The 13,660-nt window shown below is 39.3% G+C and overlaps 1 gene segment (V, D, J or C); it reads right to left on the reverse strand.

Annotated features, from left to right (window-relative positions):
* Window positions 1–7,884: 7,884 nt before the first annotated feature.
* On the reverse strand, window positions 7,885–8,410 carry LOC116867377. The segment is given in 2 exon segments: window positions 7,885–8,243; window positions 8,365–8,410. Coding segments are annotated over 2 exon segments (405 nt in total).
* Between the last annotated feature and the right edge of the window lie 5,250 nt (window positions 8,411–13,660).

Here is a 13,660-nt window from a genome sequence, read left to right on the forward strand (position 1 = left end):
CCCCTCACGATTTGGGATCTCTTCTGATTTGGCTAAAGCATATTTTCTTGGGGTTGTTGCCACACTTTTAGTATTTTACTTGTTCCTTCATATACCCTTATCTGGACAAAATGACAAGGCGGAAAAACTCACCACAAAAAAAATAACAAGAGGCAGTACCAAAGGCTAGGGACCGAATCAATACAGACATTGGTAATATGTCAGATCTAGAGTTCAGAATGACGATTCTCAAGGTTCTAGCCGGGCTCAAAAAAGGCATGGAAGATATTAGAGAAACCCTCTCGGGAGATATAAAAGCCCTTTCTGGAGAAATAAAAGAACTAAAATCTAATCAAGTTGAAATCAAAAAAGCTATTAATGAGGTGCAATAAAAAATGGAGGCTCTCACTGCTAGGATAAATGAGGCAGAAGAAAGAATTAGCGATATACAAGACCAAATGACAGAGAATAAAGAAGCTGAGCAAAAGAGGGACAAACAGCTACTGGACCACGAGGGTAGAATTCGAGAGATAAGTGACACCATAAGACGAAACAACATTAGAATAATTGGGATTCCAGAAGAAGAAGAAAGAGAAAGGGGAGCAGAAGGTATATTGGAGAGAATTATTGGTGAGAATTTCCCTAATATGGCAAAGGGAACAAGCATCAAAATCCAGGAGGTTCAGAGAACCCCCCTCAAAATCAATAAGAATAGGTCCACACCCCGTCACCTAATAGTCAAATTTACAAGTCTTAGTGACAACGAGAAAATCCTGAAAGCAGCCCGGGAGAAGAAGTCTGTAACATACAATGGTAAAAATATTAGATTGGCAGCAGACTTATCCACAGAGACCTGGCAGGCCAGAAAGAGCTGGCATGATATATTCAGAGTACTAAATGAGAAAAACATGAAGCCAAGAATACTATATCCAGCTAGGCTACCATTGAAAATAGAAGGAGAGATTAAAAGCTTCCAGGACAAACAAAAACTGAAAGAATTTGCAAACACCAAACCAGCTCTACAGGAAATATTGAAAGGGGTCCTCTAAGGAAAGAGAGACCCTAAAACTAGTAGATCAGAAAGGAACAGAAACAATATACAGTAACAGTCACCTTACAGGGAATACAATGGCACTAAATTCATATCTCTCAATAGTTACCCTGAATGTTAATGGGCTAAATGCCCCAATCAAAAGACACAGGGTATCAGAATGGATAAAAAAACAAAACCCATCTATATGTTGCCTACAAGAAACTCATTTTAAACCCGAAGACACCTTCAGATTTAAAGTGAGGGGGTGGAAAAGAATTTACCATGCTAATGGACATCAGAAGAAAGCAGGAGTGGCAATCCTTATATCAGATCAATTAGATTTTAAGCCAAAGACTAGAATAAGAGATGAGGAAGGAAGGACACTATATCATACTCAAAGGATCTGTCCAGCAAGAAGATCTAACAATTGTAAATATCTATGCCCCTAACGTGGGAGCAGCCAACTATATAAACCAAGTACTAAGAAAATCAAAGAAACACATCAACAATAATACAATAATAGTAGGGGACTTTAACACTCCCCTCACTGAAATGGACAGATCATCCAAGCAAAAGATCAACAAGGAAATAAAGGCCTTAAATGACACACTGGACCAGATGGATATCACAGATATATTCAGAACAAAGCAACAGAATACACATTCTTCTCTAGTGCCCATGGAACATTCTCCAGAATAGATCACATCCTCGATCCTAAATCAGGTCTCAACCGGTATCAAAAGATTGGGATCATTCCCTGCGTATTTTCAGACCACAATGCTCTGAAGCTAGAACTCAATCACAAGAGGAAATGTGGAAAAAACCCAAATACATGGAGACTAAACAGCATCCTTCTAAAGAATGAATGGGTCAACCAGGAAATTAAAGAAGAATTGAAAAAAGTCATGGAAACAAATGATAATGAAAACACAACGGTTCAAAATCTGTGGGACACAACAAAGGCAGTCCTGAGAGGAAAATATATAGTGGTACAAGCCTTTCTCAAGAAACAAGAAAGGTCTCAGGCACACAACCTAACCCTACACCTAAAGGAGCTGGAGAAAGAACAAGAAAGAAACCCTAAACCCAGCAGGAGAAGAGAAATCATAAAGATCAGAGCAGAAATCAATGAAATAGAAACAAAAAAAAAAAACAATAGAACAAATCAATGAAACTAGGAGCTGGTTCTTTGAAAGAATTAATAAGATTGATAAACCCCTGGCCAGACTTATCAAAAAGAAAAGAGAAAGGACCCAAATAAATAAAATCATGAATGAAAGAGGAGAGATAACAACTAACACCAACGAAATGCAGAGAATCATAAGAACATATTATGAGCAACTCTATGCCAACAAATTTGACAATCTGGAAGAAATGGATGCATTCCTAGAGATATATAAACTACCACAACTGAACCGGGAAGAAATAGAAAGCCTGAACAGACCCATAACCAGTAAGGAGATTGAAACAGTCATCAAAAATCTCCAAACAAACAAAAGCCCAGGGCCAGACGGCTTTCCGGGGGAATTCTACCAAACATTTAAGGAAGAACTAATTCCTATTCTCCTCAAACTGTTCCAAAAAATAGAAATGGAAGGAAAACTTCCAAACTCATTTTATGAGGCCAGCATCACCTTGATCCCCAAACCAGACAAGGATCCCATCAAAAAAGAGAACTACAGACCAATATCCTTGATGAACACAGATGCAAAAATCTCACCAAAATACTAGCCAATAGGATTCAACAGTACATTAAAAGGATTATTCACCACGACCAAGTGGGATTTATTCCAGGGCTGCAAGGTTGGTTCAACATCCGCAAATCAATCAATGTGATACAACACATTAATAAAAGAAAGAACAAGAACCATATGATACTCTCCATAGATGCTGAAAAAGCATTTGACAAAGTACAGCATCCCTTCCTGATCAAAACTCTTCAAAGTGTAGGGATAGAGGGCACATACCTCAATATTATCAAAGCCATCTATGAAAAACCCATCGCAAATATCATTCTCAATGGAGAAAAACTGAAAGCTTTCCCTCTAAGGTCAGGAACACGGCAGGGATGTCCGTTATCACCACTGCTATTCAACATAGTACTAGAAGTCCTAGCCTCAGCAATCAGACAACAAAAAGAAATCAAAGGCATCCAAATCGGCAAAGAAGAAGTCAAACTATCACTCTTCGCAGATGATATGATACTATATATGGAAAAGCCAAAAGACTCCACTCCAAAACTGCTAGAACTGGTATAGGAATTCAGTAAAGTGTCAGGATATAAAATCAATGCACAGAAATCAGTTGCATTTCTCTACACCAACAACAAGACAGAAGAAAGAGAAATTAATGAGTCAATCCCATTTACAATTGCACCCAAAACTATAAGATACCTAGGAATAAACCTAACCAAAGAGACTAAGAATCTATACTCAGAAAACTATAAAGTACTCGTGAAAGAAATTGAGGAAGACACAAAGAAATGGAAAAATGTTCCATGCTCCTGGATTGGAAGAATAAAAATTGTGAAAATGTCTATGCTACCTAAAGCAATCTACACATTTAATGCAATTCCTATCAAAGTACCATCCATTTTTTTCAAAGAAATGGAACAAATAATCCTAAAATTTATATGGAACCAGAAAAGACCACGAATAGCCAAAGGAATATTGAAAAAGAAAGCCAAAGTTGGTGGCATCACAATTCCAGACTTCAAGCTCTATTACAAAGCTGTCATCATCAAGACAGCATGGTACTGGCACAAAAACAGACACATAGATCAATGGAACAGAATAGAGAGCCCAGAAATAGACCCTCAACTCTATGGTCAACTAATCCTCGACAAAGCAGGAAAGAATGTCCAATGGAAAAAAGACAGCCTCTTCAATAAATGGTGTTGGGAAAATTGGACAGCCACATGCAGAAAAATGAAATTGGATCATTTCCTTACACCACACACGAAAATAGACTCAAAATGGATGAAGGACCTCAATGTGAGAAAGGAATCCATCAAAATCCTTGAGGAGAACACAGGCAGCAACCTCTTCGACCTCAGCCGCAGCAACATCTTCCTAGGAACATCGCCAAAGGCAAGGGAAGCAAGGGCAAAAATGAACTATTGGGATTTTATCAAGATCAAAAGCTTTTGCACAGCAAAGGAAACAGTTAACAAAACCAAAAGACGACTGACAGAATGGGAGAAGATATTTGCAAACGACATATCAGATAAAGGGCTAGTGTCCAGAATCTATAAAGAACTTAGCAAACTCAACACCCAAAGAACAAATAATCCAATCAAGAAATGGGCAGAAGACATGAACAGACATTTCTGCAAAGAAGACATCCAGATGGCCAACAGACACATGAAAAAGTGCTCCACATCACTCGGCATCAGGGAAATACAAATCAAAACCACAATGAGATACCACCTCACACCAGTCAGAATGGCTAAAATTAACAAGTCAGGAAATGACAGATGCTGGCGAGGATGCGGAGAAAGGGGAACCCTCCTACTTATATTATTAAAAAGCAGCTTATATCGTGAGAAGACTGGGAGTGTCTTTTCTGTTTTAAAGAATTCAAGAGGTAAATGTGTATTATTAATATGAGTTAATAATGGAGTTTTATTAAAGATTATATTTTTGGGGCGCCTGGGTGGCTCAGTGGGTTAAGCCTCTGCCTTCGGCTCAGGTCATGATCCCAGGGTCCTGGGATCGAGCCCCACATCGGGCCCTCTGCTCAGCGGGGAGCCTGCTTCCCTCTCTCCCTCTGTGCCTGCCTTTCTGCCTACTTGTGATCTCTGTCAAATAAATAAATAAAAATCTTTTAAAAAAAGATTATATATTTTTTAATCATTTTTTAAAATTTATTTTCAGCATAACAGTATTCATTGTTTTTGTACCACACCCAGTGCTCCATGCAATCCGTGCCCTCTCTAATACCCACCACCTGGTTCCCCCAACCTCCCACCCCCCGCCGCTTCAAACCCCTCAGATTGTTTTTCAGTGTCCGTAGTCTCTCATGGTTCACCTCCCCTTCCAATTTCCCCCAACTCCCTTCTCCTCTCTAACTCCCCTTGTCCTCCATGCTATTTGTTATGCTCCACAAATAAGTGAAACCATATGATAATTGACTCTCTCTGCTTGACTTATTTCACTCAGCATAATCTCTTCCAGTCCCGTCCATGTTGCTACAAAAGTTGGGTATTCATCCTTTCTGATGGAGGCATAATACTCCATAGTGTATCTGGACCACATCTTCCTTATCCATTCGTCCGTTGAAGGGCATCTTGGTTCTTTCCACAGTTTGGCGACCATGGCCATTGCCGCTATAAACATTGGGGTATGGATGGCCCTTCTTTTCACTACATCTGTATCTTTGGGGTAAATACCCAGTAGTGCAATTGCAGGGTCATAGGGAAGCTCTATTTTTAATTTCTTGAGGAATCTCCACACCGTTCTCCAAAGAGGCTGCACCAACATGCATTCCCACCAACAGTGGAAGAGGGTTCCCCTTTCTCCACATCCCCTCCAACACATGTTGTTTCCTGTCTTGCTAATTTTGGCCATTCTAACTGGTGCAAGGTGATATCTCAATGTGGTTTTAATTTGAATCTCCCTGATGGCTGGTGATGATGAACAATGAAAATACAGAAAGGGAAATTAGAGAATCTATTCCATTTACTATAGCACCAAGAACCATAAGATACCTGGGAATCAACCTAACCAAAGAGGTAAAGGATCTGTACTCGAGGAACTACAGAACATTCATGAAAGAAATTGAAGAAGACAAAAAAAGATGGAAGACCATTCCATGCTCTTGGTTCAGAAGAACAAACATTGTTAAAATGTCTATACTGCCTAGAGCAATCTATACTTTTAATGCCATTCCAATCAAAATTCCACCGGTATTCTTCAAAGAGCTTGAGCAAATAATCCAAAAATTTGTATGGAACTGGAAGAGACCCCGAATCGCTAAGGAAATGTTGAAAAACAAAAATAAAACTGGGGGCATCACATTACCTGATTTCAAGCTTTACTACAAAGCTGTGATCACCAAGACAGCATGGTACTGGCATAAAAACAGACACATAGACCAGTGGAACAGAGTAGAGAGCCCAGATATGGACCCTCAACTCTATGGCCAATTAATCTTCGACAAAACAGGAAAAAATATACAGTGGAAAAAAGACAGTGTCTTCAATAAATGGTGCTGGGAAAACTGGACAGCTGTATGTAGAAGAATGAAACTCGACTATTCTCTTACACCGTACACAAAGATAAACTCAAAATGGATAAAAGACCTCAACATGAGACAGGAATCCATCAGAATCCTAGAGGAGAACATAGGCAGTAATCTCTTTGATATCAGCCACAACAACTTCTTTCAAGATATGTCTCCAAAGGCAAAGGAAACAAAAGCCAAAATAAGCTTTTGGGAGTTCATCAAAATCAAAAGCTTCTTCATAGCAAAGGAAACAGTCAAGAAAACAAAGAGGCAACCCATGGAATGAGAGAAGATATTTGCAAATGACAGTACAGACAAAAGATTGATATCCAGGATCTATAAAGAACTCCTCAAACTCAACACACACAAAACAGATAATCATATCAAAAAATGGGCAGAAGATATGAACAGACACTTCTCCAATGAAGACATACAAATGGCTATCAGACACATGAAAAAAGATTATATTTTTAAGCAACCTCAACCCCCAACATGGGTCTCAAATTTACAACCATGAGATCTGGAGTCATAGTTCTCCTGAAAGAGTCAGCTAGCACCCCCCCAGTTTACCACGTTTATCCAAATATCTGAGGACAGATCTTATTATATACCCTTTTGGATTTTTTAAAGTATAGTTTCACATGCATTTATATTTATACACCTTTGAAAATAAAATTGATGCTTTAAAAGAATTAAAGAAAAATTACATTATACCAAGAATATATAACTAATGCAATAGGAAATATATTAATATTCTGATCATAGTTCACTCAACATCTGCGGATAAGGAGATGATAATTTAAAAAGGTTGCCACAATATTGGCAAAGTCTGTTAGTGCAACATAGACATTGCTTTTCGATTATTCTTTACACAACGTACTGACTCTCATAGATTCTCTCAATCCCATGATTTGTGGCCCTCTGTGAGAGGTTGCAAAACAGAAGTTAGACAAATCAATAGTGAAAGAGCATTTTCTCTCACCACATTTTCTGGGCACTGAGAACAATCACACTTGAGTTCTTACTGTCAGAAAGCCAACTGATCTGTTTAACTGGTCAGGACATGAGTCATATCTTCCCCTCTGTTTCTGCTCCCAAGCCTACATGTTGAATGTCAGCCCGAGCCTGCCACCTTATTCACCAGAAAAGAAAGCAGGGCTGAGGTTCCTGGTTTCTCTTTTCCTTGCTCAGGTACATGTGTTTCTCTTCCTTTCCTCCCTTCCCTTCTTTCTCTACTAAAACCTGGTTTGGAGCTGAAGCTCTCCCATCACCTCTCCTGCCACACTTTGTCAGGAAGACACTGGGCAGAGGCCACCTTCTCAAGCACATTGTGTGTCTCTGAAAGTGTCATAGACACAGCAACATCCACCAGGGTGCCCTGAACAACTTGTGGGGCTGGACATTCACAGCAAGGATTAGCAAGAGACCACTTCATTGTTATGTGGCTTTACCTTGAAATCACTTATGCTCTGGCTGAGGAACTCTTGGCATGAAACTGGTCTCTGTGTCACTAAGAAACAGCTGGGGTTGGGGAATGTTACTTCTGGTTCCTATGTTCTAGTCATTTGTATGACTTTTGTTTCAATCAGACACTGACGGACAAACAACAGATTGTGCTGGAACCAGAGTCCATCAGGCAGAAAAGCTCAGCATCCAGCCCCCTGTTCTGCTGAGAGTTTGCACTCAGCTCCCCCTGCAGTCCCTGTCACTGTGTCACTCAGGGCACAGTAGTACACAGCTGAATCTGAGGCTTGCACTGAGCCTTTCTCCAAGTGGAAGGATTTAGAATCTCTGTTGTAGGTGACTTCAAATCCTTTGTTGCTTCCCTTCTCCTTGTCCCTTGAGGCTTTCAGGAGGAGCTCTAGACCTTCTCCTGGATACTGGACATACCAGAAAAGAGTGGGGTAAGCTGTTGTTTCATAAGTACAGTTGATAGTCAGGGAAGCCTCTTCTGAGAGGGTCACTTGGCTCTCCATCTGAGTCACTGAGTCTCCATGGGTTTGTCCTGAGGAAAAAGAAAAGAGACCTGTGTCACTTTATGTATAAGCTCTTGGAAAAATTACAGTTAAGCATTTTGCTGACACAATGGAAGGAAGAATCCAAATTTTAAGAGGTATTTTACTTACCAAGCATCAAGAGTACCACAGTCACGAAGACTGGAGAACACTTCATCTTTGGAGTGTCACCTAAATAATGTTCTTCATTCTTACAATGAAGAAATGTTGGAGTGACAGAGAAATGATCAGTGGAAGCCTACATTTCACACAGGAAATGTGATTGTGGTAGGAAGCTCCACCCCCTGGTGGACAGGGACTGAAATGCGTGCATGTTGGCAAGAATCCTCCCCAAGGTAGCCATCCCTTACATCCCTGACTCCACGCGTCACATGGCAGGCTTCAGGTGGCTCTTGGAGGTTTGAACAACAGCAATCCTGACCTCTCAGGTCTATTTTGTTCTTCTTACTCTACCTGGTATGGAAATTCTTTAACACGCATCCCAGGGAATTTCTGTAGCTGAGAAGACGACCCATGTTCTTGAGCATTTTAGAATAGTTTTTTTAAAAAAATATTTCATATATCCATTCAGAGCCAGCCAATAATGCAATTGAATTCATAAAATGGTTTTAACTTGAAATCAAAGGAAGTAATAAGAAGTCACATCATTATTCTTCACTTAAGGAAAGTCAGAACATTAAGAAACTTCATTATCTTTATAGTATTTGGAAACTGTGTCCCACATTAAAAACATATTGCCTGACACTGACTACACAATTTTTTTTGTTTAAAGTGGTGCACCTGAGAGATATCCACTAGTTCAGCTACTAGAATTAGCATTGCTTCTGCTAAGGGACTGGGTTTTATATAGGGGTCTAGAGTACTAGTTTCATGACCAGGCTGGTATTGTCTTCTTCAATGTTTAACATAAAATTATTTTAAAAAAATCTATTATTTCATAATTTGATGCAGGAGTGTTCAAAAGATCTGTCCAGCACATGGTTATGATACCATAACTAGTATATGTGAGTCAGGCAACAAGTATTAATCATATACTTAGTGGATATCTAGCCTCAAACATGCTTTTCACTGTTGTGTGTATCGTTATGTTGCCATACGTTAATCAAATAATTTTCCTCCACAGGGTAGGGAATCTTGAAGATGTGGATTTGCATCAAATGCCTGGAGCATGATTTAGGAATCCCTTCTTCCCAGCTTTTCAAATTGTTAAAGACATAACAGCTTATATTCACACAATAGCTGATAGTAAAATCAATGTACCAGTGATTTAAAATTACACATATTATGATCTCACCACTAACTCCAGGACTCATATTTTGCAGGATTGGGACCCACAAGTTTATAATTTTTTAAACTTCCCACCATGGTTTTGTCATAGCCAGTCCCACACTGGTTTGTGAGATTTCATTTGTGATAACTGCTCTCCAGCCAAGATGGTCATCAAATATCAGGGAAGAAGGTCTGGAGTCTGCATGGGAAAACATCCCAGTGACTAAACAAATTTTTAAAAACTGGTCTTTTTCTATAATACACCAACGACAAAAACAAGTACTTCTTTAGTTCCCATTTTATGATCATTTACTTTTTAAAACAAAACAAAATAAAAACACTTCTAAGGATTATCAGAATAAAGTTCTGGAGAGGGACACATCTTCGGTAAAGCCCTATAAACATTCATCTCCAGACACGTAGAGGAAGCTTAGCTTGGGCTGTTTCAGGCAGGTGGAAACATGCCTCCTTCCCACAATACCCACAAAACTGCCTATCTCCCCTGTTTTAGATCATAGAGGAGGCACATTTCCACAGGGCCTCTTCCTACCTAGCCACATGGAAGCCATGACCACCTTCAGAAGCCTGGAGAACAACATGTTTGAGTTCTCCCACGAGATGGAAAATGTCTTCTTCTTCTTCAATATAAGGGCTTGGCATTGTGAGGGGAGCCTGACAGGGTGAAGAAATAATTGCTGGGTATGTGCTGCTGTGGCCCCAGAATAAGAAACAGGGGTTTCCTGGTGTAGCAAGTGTGTGGGTCATGTCATAATTCTCATTTCCCATTGAGAGTCCCACTACCCTACATCCTTTTGCATTCAACAACCCTTAACTTGGAAACAATTAAATCTTAAAATGAATAAGTAAAATTTTATATTGAAATGAGGATTGATGGTTTAACTATGCTATGTTCAATCATTGCATCTGTGATGAATATGGGTGGGTGGCACTTAATTAAAAATACTCCATGTGGGGCGCCTGGGTGGCTCAGAGGGTTAAAGCCTCTGACTTTGACTCAGGTCATGATCCCAGGATCCTGGGATCAACCCACATCTGACTCTCTGCTCAGCAGGGAGCCTCCTTCCCCCATCTCTCTGCCTGCTTCTGCCTACTTGTGATCTCTGTCAAATAAATAAATAAAGTCTTCAAAAAAATATTCCATGTAATGTATTATGAAAATAACATATGATTGAGAATCATGTTTCCTCACATTACATATGCTGCTCTTTCACCTAAGGTAGAAATAAATCACATTGTGATAAGAAGGCAAAGTGTTTAGACATTCACTGTAGCTCTTTCAAGGTACCTGTTGTTATGCCAGTGTTCCTCCCCACTACTCATATCTGTTCAGATGCCTATGTTGAAGCCAAAAGTAGAAAAATCTAATCATTCTTTGCTGAAGAGTTTAGGTTGCAGCCCTCAGATAATAGACCTGTCACCAAGGTCTTCTCCTTACTGTTCAGTTTCCACAGCTCAGCTCTATTCGAAAGGCCAAAGGCCAAAATAGACACCAGTTTGGTCATTAGGTTATCAAGCTTTTGAACTTATGTTTTTCCCTTGCCTCAGCTGAACCACAGTAAGCTACCATGTTTGTATGTTCAGTTCTAAAGGGAATATACTCTAGGTGACCCCATACTCCTCCACAGAACTGTTGATCATATAATAATTGATTGTAATAGAACTTTCTCTGTGTATGTATGTTAAAAGTAAGGCTGTGCCCTAAGGACATTCCTCCACATCATAGCAAACAGCAAAGATCCATTGCCTATCATTGTCTGTCTCTTGATAGTATAGCCAAGACTTAACATCCTTGCCTCAAAATCACTGTAGCCTCAGCTAAATTCATTGAAGCATCTTCAGAACTTGCATTGTATATGTCTGCATGAAACATGATGGAACCACATAACGTACAAACTGGCCTCCTCTCTAAGGGATAGACTATAACTATCTAAAAATGCCCAGCTAGCTGAGTAAATGGGAAATATTATTAATTTCTCCTCCTATCATTCAACTTTAATATATTTCTCAATGAAAGGAATCTCATAATTGTGCTTCTGTCATTCAAGAAGTGCCCATGTGCTGGACAGATCTTTTGAACACTCCTGCATCAAATTATGAAATAATAGATTTTTTTAAAATAATTTTATGTTAAACATTGAAGAAGACAATACCAGCCTGGTCATGAAACTAGTACTCTAGACCCCTATATAAAACCCAGTCCCTTAGCAGAAGCAATGCTAATTCTAGTAGCTGAACTAGTGGATATCTCTCAGGTGCACCACTTTAAACAAAAAAAATTGTGTAGTCAGTGTCAGGCAATATGTTTTTAATGTGGGACACAGTTTCCAGATACTATAAAGATAATGAAGTTTCTTAATGTTCTGACTTTCCTTAACCCTCCCATGCATTCTATTAGAAAGGGACAGAAAATACATGAATTTTTTTAATGTCTTTATGCTACTCAAAAATTTTTTTTACCCTAAAAACAAAGTCTCACAATACAAAGGACCCTGTAAATCAGGGAAACATGAGGAGGTTATTGTACAAACATACCTTTCTGATCAAGGTTCTTATGCAAGAGCCTCTTACAGAACATAAAGACAAGTCCATGGAAAAGTTTAACAATTGCATCTTAGGTGTAGAAAATGTGGCCCCAATTTTGTATAGAATCACTAAAAATGACTGATTTCTTTGATCCATGAGAACAAGATATATCAAAGTCAGGATAACATCCTGGTATAGGCAAATGATCGCCAACAAACACTTACTAAAATCTGCCAGAGACAATACATCGCAGTAGGGGCATACTGGACGCAACTTTAAATGAACACTGGTGGGAAAACCTTTCTAGGAAAGTAGATGGTGGGGCTTTTCATGCATCTCTTGGAACTGACAAAATCCCATAAAATCTGGAAATGTGGAATATGGTCTGGAAATCTGTCCCAAGGAGGTGTTTGAGTATCTCTAAAAGGATCTTACACAATTTCATTCCCTGCATCATCTACATGTATGTACTAATAATAGTGTTTTATTTACTGCATGGATTGAAGCCCTCTCCCATCAGAAAATAACACCAATCACAAAAGTTAAAAATCAACTGGATTTTGAGGTACCTGGCTTGCTCAAGTTAAATGTCTACGTTTGGCTTAGGTCATGATCTCAGGGTCCTAGAAATGAGCCCCTCATTGGGCTCTCTCCTCAGTGGGGAACCTACTTCTCCTTTTCCCTCTGCTGCTCCCCCTGCTTGTGCTCACTCTCCCTCTCCTCTCTGTTAAAGAAATAAATAAAATCTTTTAAAAAGTAATCAACTGAATTTTGTGTTTACTACCGGTGCCATCTCTATGTAGTGGAAAACATTTCTCTGGGACAATTTGGCCATTTAGCCCTCACATAGAAACTTCACTTTTCCTATCACCCTTGTCCCCAATCCTCTCTTATAATGGAAACAAAAAATAGAATATAAAAACTTAAACGAGTTACTTTAGCAGATACACTTGGACTACTGTGGCCTAGTACATGTTAGCTTTAGCCACATCCTTTCTTCATGAACTCCTGCGCTGTCTTACCATAATCTATTCCTTGTAGCCCACATAACTCAGAATGTCCCAACCCAACCCTTCACAAACTCACTAGACAAATAAACTCTTGACACTTTTCCTTCCATCCCAGGCAGCGATTACTCTCCTGGCCTTTCATTTAATCAGCTCTAAACAAAATCTAAGAGAAAGACTGAGTTTGAGACATGAGAAATAACCCTATTAGGCACTTTTTATTACAAGTTCAGCAGATAAACTACCAGAAATGGAACCTTGGTTATGTGTGTACCAACTAGTATGGCATCACGCAGCCTTCATTGACAGGAATGGGAAATGTTGCTCATATTAGAGTAACCTTCTCCTTCTTTCTTTCTTTCTCTTTCTTTCTTTCTTTCTTTCTTTCTTTCTTTCTTTCTTTCTTTCTTTCTTTTTTTCTTTCTTTCTTTCCTACTTTCTTTCTTTCTTTTCTTTTTTCTTTTCTTTTTCTTTTTTTAGTAGGCTTCATGCCTAGTGTAGAACCCAACACAAGGTTTGAACTCACCACCCTGAGATCAAGACCTAAGCTGAGATCAAGAGTCAGAGGCCTAACCGACAGCTGCCAA

This window comes from Lontra canadensis, unplaced genomic scaffold (genome assembly GCF_010015895.1).
Source record: "Lontra canadensis isolate GAN:19392208 unplaced genomic scaffold, GSC_riverotter_1.0 scaffold12, whole genome shotgun sequence".
Lineage (NCBI taxonomy): Eukaryota > Metazoa > Chordata > Mammalia > Carnivora > Mustelidae > Lontra > Lontra canadensis.